At 40.6% G+C, this 17,537-nt stretch overlaps 1 protein-coding gene across 1 annotated transcript; it reads left to right on the plus strand.

Annotated features, from left to right (window-relative positions):
* Positions 1-11,405: 11,405 nt before the first annotated feature.
* LOC104942397 (abl interactor 1-like) lies at positions 11,406-17,198 on the plus strand. The gene is made up of 5 exons (XM_010767618.1): positions 11,406-11,414; positions 11,566-11,742; positions 15,759-15,773; positions 16,384-16,487; positions 17,045-17,198. The coding sequence occupies exons 1-5, from the start codon at positions 11,406-11,408 to the stop codon at positions 17,196-17,198; spliced, it is 459 nt and encodes a 152-aa protein (XP_010765920.1).
* The last annotated feature ends 339 nt before the right edge of the window (positions 17,199-17,537 follow it).

A 17,537-nucleotide genomic window follows, 5' to 3' on the forward strand; every position in this document is an offset into this window, starting at 1 on the left:
CTCTCTCTCTGGCCTTGATCCACAGCCCCTCGCGCCCCATCTCTCCCTTTCCCCCCCTCTTTCATCCCTGCTTTTCAACTGATCTGTCTCCCCACCTCTCACCCCTTACCATCCCTCGACCTCTTCCTCTCATCCCCTCCTCGCCTGTAAAGTGATTCCCCTCACCCCCGTCTCCTCTGATTCCTTCCATCTCTTTGCACCCGCTTCCACGTCACCTCCCCCCACATCTCTTCTTTATCCCCTTTTCCCATCATCCCCCTCTCTCTCCTTTCCTCTCTGATCCATGTCAGTCAGGCCCTGGGGCTCTGTAGGCAAGACCAGCAGGGGTTTCCCCTCTGAAGGTTGTTGGTGGTAGTGGGAGTCTTCTGAGCTAAACAATATAATGTCATTCCTCTTTTGAAGTGAACGTAGTACTTTACTCCCCCATCTGATTCTTTTGAATTCATCCATTCTAATCCCTCTATAAGTTAGCGGTTCCTTCACCAACCCATTTATATTTCCCCCGGCTTTTGTCTTTGTTTCAGAAACGCGTTGAAAGAAAAGCACTCAGCTCCATCTCTCCACCTTCCTGTCTCATTCAGCCACCACTCACACATAGTGAGCTGTTTAGAAATCAACTAACTCACAGAGAAGGCTTTATAAAGCTCTAGCTCACTCGCTCACAGGTTACCAAATGTCCTCGAGACAGTGAGGAAAAAGACACAGTTCACAGTAAAAGGAACAAAAAGTTAAAAAAAAAGTGGATTTTGAAGTGATATGACTAGACATTAGCGGAAAGACAAGACTTACAAATGAGTCTGGAGCATAATCTAACACGAGATAAAATTGAAATCTCTTTGATAAGAAAAGTGAAGATTGTTATCAAGGCTTCAAATAACCTGAAGCACATAAAGAGCAGAATGAGGGTTTCTGTAATCTGCCATAATAATCTTACGATGAGAAATCAGATCAGTTGCTGTATGCCAAATTCAGACCTAACTGCAACATATTTTGAAAAGGACCATCAGGGGCGAAATGTTCAGCTATTGTAAAATAAAAGAAGAAGTTCTGAGCTTGTGGATGGGTTATGAGATGCTTCACAATTGAAGTTAAACAGATACAAATTGGTCGTTATTACATGAAATAACATAGTCATGTTTACGGGTTTAACGATTTGGCGAGGTTACACAGAGAGTGCAAAATACAGTCCTTTCAGTCCTCAAATAATGTGTATGACCCTAAAAAAAAAAGCCACATTTTAAGTATTTTGGAGTCTCAAAAGGCACTTATTTTGAGACTGCAAAATGAAAGGAACAAAGATATTCAGCAGAGAAACAGGCAGCCTATGTATATCCTGCTGGTGCAAAATAACACAGTATAAATATAGGGTTTTGTACAGTCCTCTCTTTCCGTGGTGTATTTTAAGTGCCCCAATTAAGTATTTCAAAATCATAAACCAGTCGCTGTGGCAGAAGTCATCATTATTTTTGAGATAAGAAAAGTACTTTAAGAGTCATTGAGCAAGCAAAATACACATATTGAATTTAGGTCTCAGCTGAGGATGGCAGAGACGGATGGGCTGAATAAGCAAAGCTGACTTTAAGCCTGTTTAATCAAATAGTGATGCGGCAACAATGTTATCTGCAGCAGGGCGTTGGGGGGGGGCATCAATACAAAGTAGAAGAATTACTTTTGTGCAAACAAACAGGGGCAAGAAACAGAAGTTGAGGCGAGGGTAAGGAAAATATAATAGTTATGTAATATTCACGAGTGTCACAGTCAGCATTAAAGGCTTTTTAGCTAATGAGGCTCACTCGTAACTCAAATTTGATGAACGGGGAGACTGCTGTATAACAAGAGCCATGTTCAACGGTTTCCATGCTGCAGTTGACTTAGGGTTTTTTTAAACGGCACTTTATATCAGAGGCTTTTACAGATATTAATATCAATGTGATTCAGGCAGCGGTGAGAAACCCTTGTCAGACAAATGCTGGATTTAGTGTAGCGGAGAGGAGGAAGAGGTGCGTAAGTGCTCCAAACAGCTGAACTAAGAGAAGAGATGTGAGCTGTGTGACATGGAGGGGAACTGTGTTTTATTTTGAAGAGATGCTTTTATACCCATAAGTATTCATTTCAAAGGGGTAGCTGGAACACTAATACCACTCACACCTATGCATATAAAGTCCTCACTCACAAAACACACACAGTTCCTGTCTTACTCACGGTTAAAAGCTAAGCGAAGTTGATTACCATTTCACTTGCAGGATTTAAGAGTGTTTTCTTCATAAAGTTAGTTGATCTAGAATATCCCACCCACATACTCCACCCAGAATTCCAGCTCTTACCTTCTGGTAGAAGATTCAGGGTTCATAAGCACTCATTCCTACCTATGTCCATTAAGCTTCTTAACATTCACATGTAATGAAATATGCTTTTTAAATGTTGACCATGAGGGTTGTGCAATGGGTCGCAATTGTCAGTATGTGCGTCTGTGTATTAGGGCTGTACCCGAATATTCGTTTTTTTTTTTTGGGAATTTATTGAAATCTCCAATATCAACGTAAGAGCTTGTGCCTCTTCGGGGGGTGCTAACACTTAACCATAAACGTTATCGTTTACTTTCTCCGTCTTTATATGTAGATATTACTTTTTCTCCATTAATCTCCATCACGTTGTTTCCATAGCAACAACAACTTCCTGTCAACTGCGCTAACTCTCCTTCAAAATAAAAGCATGTCCATACAAAATGGAAGTTGTTGTTGCTATGGAAACAACGTGATGGAGATTAATGGAGAAAANGTGTGTGTGTGTGTGTGTGTGTGTGTGTGTGTGTGTGTGTGGAACTCACACATGCATCGACTTCGAATTGTGTGCTGCAGTGGTGGCATTTTGACCTCCCGTCGAAGAAGAATGGCTCTCATCCAAACAGGAAATGAAGCCTTATAGGTCTCTGTGAGAGTGTGTGTGTGTGTGCGTGCCTTGTGTTTCCTGCTGATCCCACTGGTTGGTCTCTCTCCTGCCTCTCCTGGTGGTCTCTCCCACTTGCCTGGCTGTGAAATGCAGAGTTTGTCTGTATTTTCTTTCACTGTTGAATATGTATACTTACTCTAGATGCCTCTTTCCGTTTTCAGAGTTTTTTTGCGATGTGAGTTTGTGTTAGAATCTTTGTGTGGTCCATTGCCTCTGGGCAGTAGTTATTCAACTGTTATGAAAAGATGGGACTGATAAAGCAAGTTAAGATTGAAAAAAGTTTAATTCTTCATTAAAAATAAATCAATTATTTAAATTTAGTGTAGGTTATTTTCATTATTTATGTCAATGTTTTTTTTTTTAAATGTAATAATTTGCATGTTTGGATCGAAAAGATTTAAATAAAATCCAAATCTTTTGAGAGCCCATTTTGACATCTTCGAAACGTTTTGCTTGCCGGTTTTGTCCGTACCAAAACGATATTCATAGTTTAAAATTAAGTAAAACATAAAAATGTTTTTAACATTTGTTTAGCCTAAACCAGAGAATGGTTTCCATTTTTGGATGGCAGGTGTAATTGTTAATCCATTATTAAAATTGTAGCAGTTTGATGCTTTGATGCTTTGAGTGTTTTTTAAAATAGTAATTATAATTGTTTTGATTCTATGAATTTTTTTGGATAAGAATGCCACAAATGTGTAGGTTAAAGCGCCTCCGGTATTAGAACATGTTTACTCACACACTATCCCTTCAGCAAAACAATAATTGTAATCTGTTGATAGCTGTTTTTTTAATTAATACCCAAAATTATTTAGACTTTAAATGTCACAAAACAGAGAGAAAGGCAAATCAAAATTCCCCCGAAGACAGAATCGGCTTGTTATGTCACTCGTGTTATATCACCAAAACAGTCCAAAAACCTGAGGACAAACAGCACATTCTTATTTGAAAACATAAAATGTCAGATAGACAAAATACATTTCTAAAAGTTACTTAATAGGTGTTGATTAGTCTGTCTAATCTCCATTTGATTAAGCATCCATGGGTATACCCCTAAACATTGTTGCTGCATTAGCTTGCTGTGTGTTTCATTGTGAGGTGTCACGCCCTAAATATGAAGTGTGCTAGCACATGCTCTCTGTCCTGCGTGAATAGAGGTTAAATGTGAAATGACTGATGTTCAGTGAATCATCAGCTCCTCTGCTCTGTGGTAACTTCCTCTCTTGCTCTCCCCTTCACCCCCCCTCCCTACTGCAGAGCATCATCATCATTACCAGTGAATTCCTTCCCCCTTAACAACCCTCTGCAATTAGATCTAATCACTACACCTCTGTTCTGCAGTTCCTCCCTTTTTAAGAATAATGTAAGCAATTATTTGACATCTCTGTATAAACAGGGCTGACATGGAAACACCAATCCCCCCTTATTGAAGTCACAATCTGTTGAGTTTTAGCTGTTGGTGTTTGTTGTCTTTTTTTGTTCTCTGAATCTAATGGCGCATTTCCACTGCAGGGCCTCGCACGGCTTAGTACGGTATAATTAGGCCTTGGTAGGCCAGGCTCACTTTATGCTGCGTTTCCATTACAGTTTAGGAACTGGGGTAGTAACTATAGTAACGCAGTGTAGGCGGAGCCGTGACGTCATCTTCAATGCGAAACACAAAACCAACATCAGCCGTTAGCCCTCAGAGCTCACAGCTCCTCGTATCTGTTCAGAAACTAGACAAAAGTTAAACAAGTACAAACCACAGACTGTCTGTGTCATGGCGAATACAGTCGCTGGTTTATTTATGTCTGTAGGCCGTTGTTGTGAGTGTGTGGACGGTCGGAGCATACAACGTTAGCTTAGCCGATCTCCATTCAGAAAACACGCATTTTGAAAGGTTTTTCGCCTGCCGTCTGTCGGCAGACTTGTCAAAGCATTAATTCATGGTTTGTACTAACCGGTATCAGGATGTTGTTACTTCGGCATCATTTTGAAACGTGTGTTACAATTAAATCACGGTAAAATATGTTCATTTGGTTGTAGTTGACAGCGATTCTCTCACTAGTTTAGCATACTCAGCCTGGTTGTTGGCCGGAAAGAACCTCAATTTTGGAGAGTCAGAAAACTGTGAAAAAGTACCCGCTAGCCGGAACTACGCCTAGTGGAAACGCAACCAAAAACGGGCCGGGCACAGCACGCTTAAACCGTGCTCCGCGCTGTAGTGGAAATGCGCCATAAGTGGGGGCATTATGTAGGCTCACGCTCAGCTTATATGTAAACTTCATAGCTCAGTCAGAAAAATGTTTGGCTGCAGCCCAAAAGTTAGATTGGCAAAAGTGGCCCATATGTGCTGTGTTAGCAAACAAAGTGTCGACCTTGGCACGCTGTACTGGCTCTTCGTTTTCCCAGCTGGGTTAGAAAATCCTTCCAAGGTTTCACAATTAAAATCCTCTCACAACCTCCGCTTTTGGCTTTATCCTACTACACATGATTTACCAGACAAATCTGTTCTTTGAGGGATGTTTAACTAAAAGCTGCCAAACGGAGAACTCCCCACGGGGTGTTTGACCTCCCATTTTCGCTCCGAGTGTGTATGGAAGCCCCGTCATGCTATGTGATGCTCTAACTGATCATACAAACAGCCCCACCGAAGGGCCTTTGGACAACAGTTTGACTTCCCAGATGACAGGCTTCAGATGTGCTGGCTGTACTCACGCTGAGAAACAGACCAGACAAAGAGGCGTTAGCTTGGCTTGTTGCAAGGTTTGGAGTGTGGGATTGTTCTGTTTCGACAAATCATGCCAAATACATTGAGAAACAAAAGACTTGGAGCTACAGATGCCGACAGGCTCAAGAATGAAACCAGGCGACTGGAAATGTACTTGTTCAAATCTAGGTGCCTTACAGCAGTGGCTTCTGGTGTTTGGACTGTCCACAGATCAACCTGTGGGGTCATGGGATGAAAGATTAACACAATAAATCTGAGCAGGCCCATTATTGTTGGTACCAACAGTGTGTGAAGTTCTACAATTGATTTGATTGTCCTTTTAACCTAGATGAAACAGTCACAACTCCACCAACAGTCATTTCAGGGCATGTTGATGCAACCAAACCCTGCAATGTCTTAATGACACGGACAGATAATCACATTTCCAGGCTCTTAAAGTGTCTAGGTTTCTGTATTCATCAAAAACAACCTGTTAAGGATCCTTCTCTAAAGGAAGTTATTTCAGGCAACACAGATTTTTTTTTTTAGCTAAAGCCAACAGGCAGGTTGAGAGAAAGCGGGCGCAGCAGAAAAAGCACACTTCAGCACTTGCAGTACTTCATAATGAAATAACTCCTGGAACACACCGAGCATAACAAATCCTTCAAATCTGCTCTCTTGGGTGAGCGTTGGTAATTTATAGTGTGAGCGTGAAGCAGGGCTTTCCAGAGTCAACTTTGTCCTGTAACATATGGGAAGGAGAAACGTTCTTGTCCTCATCAGCCTGTCTTCACCTGTTGGCGCCTCCAACCATTGAGATAAATCCTCTTGCACAGTAAGCCTGATACTGGAGTTCAAATGTGTTTAACAGACGTGTTCTTCATAGTTATTATCTTCTCCTAATCCCACAGAAGAAGGATTTCTAATTCCTGAACTGCTGTAAAACAAGATTATTTTAGCTGTCAGCCAGGAATGGCCTTTTAATAAGACCTTGTGGCATGTCTTATTTCATCATTATGTGTAGTTCTGGTTTATGAAATGACACGCCAGTAAAACAAGTCCATGTCCTAAAATCCTTGGACAGCGTGATTACTTTTCAGTGTTGTGTGGTATCTCAGAGGAGCAGTAAGAAAATTCCTTGCTGTGAGTTTGGCAAAACATGTCTTAAAATCATATGCAGTTGACCTCTATAATTAACCATTGGCACATTGGTCTGGTCAGGCTAGCCACACATGTACACAGACACATTTGTATGTTGGGTGTGTTTGTTTATTAGTACTCTTTTCCACATGAAGTGTGTAAGCTCCCCACTACGCCTACACATGCTGTGCAGCTTTTTTGTTTGTCTATGCGTTTCTGCATAGCTGGCTTTTTATTGAGCATATCACCCCGAGGCCGATCTGCCAACGCGCTGAAAAAGCTGTTTCTTTTTGTTGTTGAAGTGAAACCGGCAATTCCATATCGAAGTCTGCAGACATGTTTTTCCCCTTTTTTTTATTCTCTTCTTCTGATCCTGTTCGTCTGGTGGGGAGTTGTCATGTTACATTATCTTCAAAATTCCCTTCCTGGTGCATCAGTTGCCTGTTCCAGTAGACTGAGAGATTTAGGCCCCTCCTCCTGCTGATGTGTGGACGTATTCTTTGACCCTATTCCCAAAAACCAAACCAACACACCTCCTGATCAGGCAGTTTTAAATCAGTATGAGGAAGATAGGTCAAATAAGTTAATCGCGGAAGAAATCTAATTTCACTTTTCAGATCTATCATTCACTTCCATATCTAAAAAGCTGTGCACAAAGAATTGTGTCAATACAAATAAATTGCCTGCACTCTTATCTCCATTTTATCGTTTTTATTGTCCAAGCTTTCAGTCAAACGAGAGCCAACAAACACACAGAACAATACACAATGGAGGAAGAGTCATTGTTCAGGACACACCTGCTGTTGATGGAAGACAATAAAGGTTATTTTTGAATTACTTGTATACATTTTATATCACGTAAGTTTACTAGGTTGTAAAGAGTTCAGCCTTAAAATGTTAAAGTTCCCTTCTCCAAAATTGTTCTTTTTTCAGCGTGGCCCTTTCTAGATTGCCATTTTGAAATGCTTCATCCAGTCAGTCAGGATGCATTGAATTTAAAGGCAAACTAACCTAGTTTGAACTAAAACTAGATCCTCTCTCCTAGACTGCCCAGCCTGTCAAACGTGGCAATGTTTTCTGGAGTGACACGATATCACATCAGATTCCTAGGTGTTGAAGCCCAAACTATCACATTAGCTGACTAATGTGTCCCATTTTTAGAGCTGGAAAACGTGTCCAAGTGCAGGGGCAACTAAAATGGCAAAAATCTGGATAAAGAAAAGATTAATCACACATATGTAGGCTTTGGTTGCTCCTAGCAACACAACAAGGATCTGTCATTGTGGCAACCACTGTGCTGACTCACTCGTATCCCAAAAAGGGAAGAACTCTTTCTGTACAAAGTAATCGGCCGGATTCGTCTGGCTAGAACGTGTGGATGATGATAATGGTGTTGGCAGCGATAGATGACCTAGATCCTAACCCTAGTTGTATTGATGGGTGACTCTTCTCTGGGTGTGGGGGGAAAACAAAAGTGAAATGTTATATTGAGTGAGAGAAGACAAAGGATTCAGAAGAAGAATTGAGTGGAAGGAAGAGTTGCCAGTGAGTAAAAGATGAAAAAGAATCATGAAGAGAGACCCTTTAAATCCTAAAAGCCTCTGGTTGATGGATAAGCCAAACACCAGAGCCAAACTACTCAATGTTCTGGAAAAACACCCACACTAGGCCTCAGACATATGGTTGACAGTGGTTGAAAACATGTGAATCATCCACCTCTTAGTTTAGCTTCTGAGTTCATTCTCTTTCCACCAAACCGATGGACCATTGGGATCAAGTAAACACCGTTTAGTGCCAGTTGAAGTCAAGAAGAAGCTGTTTAGGGAAGAAGCGAACTATGAAGTTGCCATTGGAGCTCCCCATTGGGTCAGACCTTTACATTTTTGTCAGATCTTCTTAACGTTCTTCAGCAGAGCTCTTGACAGGGTGGCTCTTCGTTGGGTGGTGTCGAATACACCCTTCTGAGAACACTTGTATCATCACCCTGTACTGTTAGAGCAGGGTTATTTTCTCGACATACAGGAAGGAGATTAACTCACACCATGTTGCCTTCTCACTTCCCTCCTATGCCAGCTGCGATGATGTTTGTCCACACGTTTCTCTCTGATAAGGGGAGTGTGTTCAGCTAAGACCGGATGCTTACTAAGTTTAGCTACATAATTAGCATATATATATATATGATTTAAAAAAAACTTTTTTGTGGAGGAGGAGTTGGTTTTTATTGGTTTGTTGTTTCCTCTTTTTGAGTTTTGTCGGAAAACTGCTTCTTCCCCATCATTTCTTGTGATATCGTGGTCCTATTAATTCAGTGATAAGTAAAAACAGACCTACAATCAGCATTACTACCCTGCAAATGGAAACAAAGTCTCCGATAAGATTTGGGCTTTTTTCAGAGCATCATGATTCATGGCAGTTTGGGAATTATCTCTTAACTGTGGAATCAAATGAATATCTCAAATGCACTCACAGTGGAGGACTTGCACTCTAGTTTCACATGCTGCCAACATTGGTTTGTTCGCCTCATTTGGAAAACTTTATCAATGCCCTCTTTTTATATTAAGAGCCTATTGTATTCTGGCAGGTTAAAAAAACATGACAGAAGTCAGTGCTCTGTCATCCCTCTTAATTCAAACAGATGTTTCCCGTCTGTATGGGAAAAACCTTTGGGAGAAATTATGTATGAGTAACTTTGCCTGTTGTGAAATATTGATCTTCTTTTTTTCTGTCAGTTTTAACAATCCACTGTCTTATGTCCTTGTAAGAATTCAAATCGGCTTTGCATCATTTTTTTGTAATATACACGAGAGCAGTGATTCTCAAATGGGGGTACGCAGACCCCTGGGGGCACGTTGGGGTACTGCAGGGGGTGCGTGAGATTTTTTTAAAATTTTTAAAAAAAAGTTTATTAAAAAAATACCATGCTTGATTAAAAAAATAATCTTAGTACAATAAGTTAAATAGAAAACACAATTTTATATAAAAATATTCCTAGAACCACCAAGGGGGTCCTCATATAAACATATCAATTGTGTGTATTGCATTTTATAGTTTTTCACAATATATAATTTTGTTCATTGGTTTGTTAAACATATTACTTAAATTGAAAAACTCATTGGAAAAATCTGTTTTATAAAAATGTTATGTTGTTTTTTTTTCATGCATGAAGATGAAAATATCCTTAGTTTGTTGTAATGCATGCACGAAGGAGTTCATAAATCACACACTGAGGGAACATCACTATATTGTAATTATGGATATATAGGGGCTTTTTAATCCAAAAAGATTGTTCGGGGGATCGGTCCCAGTGGGTACCTGGCTAGAAAGAAAAAATTTCAAAGGGGGTACATTACTGAAAAACGTTTGAGAAGCACTGCACTACAGCTTGTCTGCTCTCAGGCCTACAATACTATTAATGTCACAGTTTAAAATTAGACTCGATATTGTCCAGAGAGGACTGTACTGCTGGACAACGCATAAATCCACCAGTGTTGTTGATCCCCCTCGCTCTGGACTGAGTGATACTTGAAGGCTATACAGTGAAACAGAGACAGACCTCAGTGCTGCTCCAGATCCCTGTGGCATGAAAGGACTCCTCTGTTGGCTCTGGTCGCTGACTCCTTCCCCCCCGAGAGACCATCGTTTTACTGGTCTACCCTCAGCAGACATTGCAGCCTTTCATCTCTCAGAGGAAGGGCAGCTGCTCCTGGGCTGCTCTCCGCTTCTCAAAAGTGAGGATTTTTTTATTTTATATACTTTATTAATACCCGTGGGGAAATTGTTTCTCTGCATTTGCCCCATCGTAGTGTTAGGAGCAGTGGGCTGCCATTTTGAACGGCGCCCGGGGAGCAGTGTAGGGAACGGTGCCTTGCTCAGGGACACCTCGGAAGCACTTGGTCTTGCCGGGACTTGAACTGGTGACCTTCCAGTTGCCAAGCCAAGTCCCTATCGACTTCGCCACCACCGCCCGTTTTGCTGCTTTTCTCTGTTTTTATTTTTTGAATATCTGGATCTTGGATGTTGGTCAGACAAAACAAGAGATTTGAAAACATCAGTTGACCTTTTGGAACACTTGAACTCAAACAATTAAACCTTCATTTTATATTTTTGTGAGATATAAACAAGAAACTTTACATCTTTGAGCCGTAAACAGGATCAAAACCCAACTGTTAGAATTCAGTAACACGTTTATATTATTATTCTGAGCCAGTAGTGTTCAAGGTTTTCTAATGCATATTTATTAAATTAATTCATTTGTATAAAGGGGACTGGCTAATTAATGGAACATTGGTGCAATTTCAGTAGGAAAACACTGTGCTTTCGAGGAGTATAAATAATGCATCACAATTTGGCTCTAGCATTTTGAAAAAAGGGAGATGAAAGAGAGTCCTTTTCTAATAATAGACATCTGGGAGGATATGACTTTAATACACAATGACTTTTGATGTTTGAATGCAGGGTTCCTTTCCGCCAAATGTCTTCTACAATCTAGATTCAGTAGTCAATAAACTCATCTCATCAATTCTTCTTTGAGGTCACAAATATATGTTCAGAAACACATGCTTCATCCATTATTGGTTTCAGGCTCTTCCATTTACCACAATCAATGTTATTAGTGTCCGGGGCAATGGCTGTTGTAAAAAGATTACGACCTCGGTGATGAAAAGCACGGCCTCATGATTAAATTAAATCTTCTTAAGACGCTATATGACGAGTATATTGAATCCCAGAGGACCTTTTTGTGCCGTACCATCGATCACATCTTCTGTCTTCGCTGTCATTTACAGACGGTGGACATCCATAAAGAGAAAGTGGCCAGGCGGGAGATCGGGATCCTGACCACCAACAAGAACACGTCGAGGACCCATAAGATCATAGCGCCGGCTAATATGGAGCGGCCTGTCAGGTACATCAGGAAGCCTGTTGACTACAATGTATTGGATGACGTCGGCCATGGTGTCAAGGTGAGTGTTCCAGACTTTTGGGGTGTTTTTCTCGACTTTTAGATCTGCTACCTCATCAGATTATTGCCCACTCCATTAGTTATTCTGCTTCTGTTCTTACACTATGTCTCATGTTCTTCCCTCCCCCCTTCCTCTCTTCCTTGCCGGAGGTTTGCCTGGTTTTCTGGCTCACACTCCATCTCTTTCATCTTCGGAAAGCACCCCTTCTGACCCTACAGGAATACGTTTCAGTGTGGGTTGGTGGGAACTGGTCGGGGGTGGAGATGAACTAAAAAAAGTGATTACATCATCTAGCTTTCAGAAAACGGCCCTATTCTTAGCATGATCTGTAAACGGGCGAGCGGAGGACAGATTTGTGAGACGTTTTTAAAGGCACTTAGGCCTCGGACCGTCCTCGTAATCTCGTTCTCTAGTTTCTCTTAGCAGACGAATGATGTTGTTAGAATTCGATTTGTAGTTTATTTTCACATCAGTGCAATCTAAAAGGCTTGGGGAGAAGCTGATTTTGATGTGATACACTCTGATAATCCAAGTGTGACATTTTAACTCCCACTCTGCCATTAGAGCTCACGTTAGCGGTCACTGGGTCATCCTTATGGTGGTGGTAATGACATCATTTCCTGATGGCCAAAGGCATTTTTGCGACCTCTCTACCCTCCCCCCTGAGCGTTCTCTCCCCCATCAATCAGCCAATCAATTGCAACTCTCAGATAGATCTAGTTAGAGGGCCGCCATTACCGTACCGCCGCGTTACGGGCATTAAAGGCAGGATAAAAGCCATTGTGTCACTCTCAATTGACTGTGTACTGTCATGGTGGGAGGATGGGGTGTAACATATTTTTATGTGGGTGTGTTCCCATCAAAGGGGTCATGTTTACACTGCTTATTAATGTTCAAATTGTACTTCAAATAGTTTGAAGATGTTTTATGACATACATGAACTGTTGCTTCTTTTATAAAAGAAAGAGGTGTTATTTTAATAACTATTAATTCCCTCTTTTTCTAAAAAGGGACTCATGTCTTTATGCTAAATCTGAAGCTAGATTAGGGATGTTAGCTTAGCATAAGGCCTTAAATCATGAAGCTATGACTAAACTGTCCAAAGTTCCAACAGCAATTCAAAAAACAGTTACTATCACCATTTCTCACAGCCTTCTCAAGGAGGCTAACGAGAGAGTTACAGTAACTAGATATAAAAAAAATACTTGAGTTTAAAAAAAACACAATGTATACATTAGTCTTCATCAAAAGCTTAAATCAACAGATTATGTAGTTGACAAAACAATCTCACGACCTATTTAGCAGCTACTCTGATGCTTTTTATAATCTTGAATGGTCTATATATCCTGTTCATTTCTAAGAACATATTGTTTATATGCTCACAGGGCAAAAAACCAGCAGAATCCCTGTGAGGCTCGTGTGAGTCATCCACATTCCTGACTCTACTGTGTTAGAATAAACAAAAGAGCTTCTAAAAATCAGGATAGCAATACGTCATCGCTCAATAGTGTCAAATTACTGAAACCATCGTGCTTCATGGCTGCTTTGAGAGTGTCTGATGCATCTATTAAAAGAACATTGCATATTACTCTGGGCCTAATCCCAGTAGATTCTTTATTCTTAAATTTGGTATGTGAATGTGACGGGGAACTCACACACAGATACACACTTATATCACTCACCTCCTTTCATCTATGCATGTCACAGCCCAAAGAGCCAATCAATATTTTACATCAATACTTCATATTCATTCATATAGTATGCCACGATGGCTGCTGTCAGATACCCGACTTGTATAGAATATCTATAGCCATGGTTTACTTACTGACCAGGATCAATACTTGAATGGGAGTTTAAATCATGTCCATTGCCTCCAGTTAACTGTGAAGCGCTTTGCATGTGCCTGAGTGTTTACACTGGCGTACATTTTGAATTGGTTTTACGGCCTCACACAATGTTTGTACAGTTAAACACCACGGCGTGAGCTCTAGTGCAGAGAAAAGACAATAAAGTGCTCACATAAATGATTTAATAGAAGCTGTTCTCAGATCCAAAGTAGCAAGAAGATGGATTGAGAGAATAAAGACTTTCAAATTCATCTGATAGATAATCTTCTCTTAGCGTCACATCAATAATAAATGAAATGTCTTTAGTTGACCGATCAGGATGTTTTCTCAAGGCATTTTGACAGTGGCGTGATGTTTGAGCTTCAAAGATAATTCATTCTTCCAGTCAGCTGATGTTTAATCTAGTCAACTGGGACGATGTCAGGTGTTTGACAGCATTACTCGGACATGTAGTGTTTTTTCGTTTATGAGTTTAAAAGGTTAGTTTAAAGGGAGAGACGGTGAAACAGTTCAGCATTGGTGTCCGTTTGTAGTGCAGCCACAACAAAAATCAGATTTGATTTTCTACACAGTGATAGAAATGTTTCCATAGAAAGCACTGTAAAAACAGATGGTTACCTCCACCTAACAACTTACTGTGGCTGCTTGTTCTTATTGTTCCTCTTACACCTGTCCAAAAATGCCAAAGAATACTATTATCTTGTTCTTGAGATGACTAACTGAAGGGTCAAATACACAGTGATTCATTCATACCATGTTAAATACAGTAATATTGGATCAGATTCATGTTTAGTTTCCTGTAAAGCCCTTGTGTGTAGCCAGTCAATTACAAGATCAATTAGTAGAGAGCATATCAATATTTAATTACGATTGGCGAAAAAAAGGGTTTCAACTAATGTAAATCAATAAAAAGAGGTTTACATTTTAAACATACTTGCTAATTGATTACCCAATAATCAAATAATGTATGAGCTGATGGCAAGTGTGAGTTTAAGATTTATAATCTGAGTTAAAACACAAACAAATTCAACATTAGCAACTGTCATGTGTCACACCAGCAAGAAAAGTCAGATGTGCAAACACATTTGTCATCTTTTCAGATTATTTTTTGGGATGTATCCTTGTCAACAAACCCAAGCTCAGGGGGTGCATCCCTTTTTAAGTGAAAGATTACTTGCTAATCAAGCCACTTTGACAGACTTCATTGCTTTAGATTTTCACCCCAGCTCAGCAGGCTAAGCCTTTTTGGACTTGATAATGAACGTAATCTGAACCGGAGTCCGTCCCATGATTCAACTTTTGAAATAATTCAAGCATTTCCACGCTGTCATTCTGGTTTCTGAACAGATACAGCTTTAGCCGGGAAGATAAGAGAATGCTGTAGTAGGCTTTTACCTTCCTAGCATGACCTAGATTGAAAATTGAATCTCGTCTGGCTCTGATAACCCGGGGAGAGTGAAATTTGAATGGGAAATGTACCATTCAGAGCTTTACTCTCTTTTTAAAGAGGCAGAAAGCTCTCTTCATGCTGACCTTTGCCAGGAATGTGCTTTTGGTTTCATCTTCACGCTTTCACTGTGGTCTTGTGATGCTACAATGCTTTCTGCAAAGGCCACTAGGGAAGCTGCATTATAGATGAGCCACTTGACTCGGCAGTTGTCAAACCCCACTGTTATGTTGGCTTTATATTCTCTTTGACAACAGCCCGACCAAGTACAAAGGTGTTTTTAATCGCTGCGGGTGATGTGATAATCTCAAATTGAATCTAAACATGGATATGTACAAAAGAAAATATGAACCAATGAATGCCTAGTAGACTTAAAATCCATATATATATGCAACAAACCTTTGATTTACGAAGATAAATTCACTTTCAGATCGAGATCAAATGTGTTTTTGATTGGGCACAATAGCTTTGCCAACAGATCCCAGTGATTTGCTTGTAGTTTGACTGGTACTGGGTGTGGCACTGTATGTCTGAGGAAAAAGAGCAGCAGGCAGGAGCTGGTAGAATGACCTGCCTGGGCCTTGCTAAATGTTTACTCAGTGTAAATACCACTTTTTTTGCTCGCTTGTACTTTGACTTCTACTGATCCGTTTGGACATGGCCATTTTGACATGCCCTGTTTCTGTCTCTTTCTCCTGTTTTTTCTCCTTTGCCTTCAAAAGTGGCTAAAAGCCAAGGTAAGTGTGGTTGTCACATGACCCATTTTACTAGAATGTAATATTGATAGATCCCAGTTCAACTCCCTTTCACAACAAACCCCTGTATGTGTAATCATTATTGTCATTTCCCATGTTGTTCCCTTTAACAGACTTGTACTGTAGTCCTCTTCTCCCAGAACACCCTGCTTGTCACTGTACCAACTGTGTGTGTTGTCCTTTACATGTTGTGTAGTTGTCTATAAATGTTCTATAGATTATTCAAAATCCTTATAGGCTACCCAGACAAAGCTTAACTCGTATCCTTATGTGTGTAATAAAGTATTGCAGAAAATGTATGTGTAATTTGAAATACTGCAAAACCAGATGTTGCTAATTTTAAAGCTTTAGTTATTTGGTGTTATGCGAGTAGCCTGGTTGAAACAACGCAGAGGTTTCTAACTTACAATTAGCAGCAAGAGTTAAACATAAGCCAAGGTGGCATTACATAACTCTTCAAACATTACCAACTGAAATATACATCTGTGTGTCGAAGAGTCTTAATCTGGGCAGCCTATAACATTTTATTTCTGTCACATAAGTGCCTGAAGTCATTTGTCTGTTGAATACGTGTTTTTTCTTCTTGCCACAGCAACATGGAAACAATCAGACTATCAGAGGAGGAACACTATCGCGGACCAATCCGCCCACGCAGAAGCCTCCGAGCCCTCCCATGTCAGGGCGTGGCACGCTCGGGTAAGGATTTCATTCAGTCGCCACGAAAGGACGGCTAATCCTCTAATTATAAAACACTGAACATTTCAAAGTTGATGTTGTGGGGGCGACACAAGAACATGCAGTTTTAAGTACATGTTGCATTTATTTAAGATTATTTTTGGGCATTTGTGCTTTCTTTTATGAATGAATGTTTGGTGAAGAGTAACATTTAAAGAAGACCGCCCACACCGAGCTAACATCATGTGGTCGTGATGTGGTTTTGGCTTGGAAAGTATTTGAAATGACAACATTCAAGTGAGTGAAGCCATAAAAAAAGGCTCAAAAGGCATTCTTGGAACTATGTGTCAGTGTCAGGCCTGATGAAGCATGTCATCGTCTGATGCACAGCGGCAGTAATGAGATATTAATTTCCCAGGGTAAACTGTGCCTCACCTCCAGCCTTTAGCTCGCTGCATCCAGCTGGGTAAACTGATAGGATGGACTACAGTCTACTGAACACGGCCTTGCAGTTCTGATAGCAGATTGAATTATGATCATTCCTGTCCTTGATTCATTATGTCTTTCCATCTTTGCAGACGCAACACATCCTACAAGACCCTGGAGCCAGTGAAGCCTCCCACAGTGCCCAACGACTACATGACCAGCCCTGCCCGACTGAACAACCAGCAGGGCCAGCAGAGCCCCGGACGCACGGCATCACTCAACCAGAGGCAGCGCACACACAGGTAGATAACACACAGAGACACACAGTATGTCTACAGCAGGGTCGGCTTCATTTGATGTGGCCCGCAAGAGCTTGCAAAGAATATAATACGTTTAATATACGGTTACATGCCGCTTTACCGAAGCACGTTGTACATAAACTACATGTCCCACAATGCATCTCATTTCGTGACATTCGATATATTTTATACATATGTATATTTCTTAAAGTTATAACCGGCCCTTTGAGTGCAACCATAATGCTTAATGTGGCCCGCGATGAAATTTAGTTTGACACCCCATGTAGTTGAAAAGTATTTAAAGTCCAAAATACAAAGCAGCCAGACATACAAAAGTCATTATGAT

Source organism: Notothenia coriiceps, unplaced genomic scaffold, assembly GCF_000735185.1.
Source record: "Notothenia coriiceps isolate Sejong01 unplaced genomic scaffold, NC01 NC01_scaffold00004486, whole genome shotgun sequence".
Taxonomy (NCBI): domain Eukaryota; kingdom Metazoa; phylum Chordata; class Actinopteri; order Perciformes; family Nototheniidae; genus Notothenia; species Notothenia coriiceps.

Excerpts from the sequence above, each read along its gene's own strand:
- LOC104942397 (XM_010767618.1), top strand. Across the intron at positions 16,488-17,044 it reads TCAGGGCGTGGCACGCTCGG|ACGCAACACATCCTACAAGA; the intron begins GTAAGGATTTCA and ends CCATCTTTGCAG.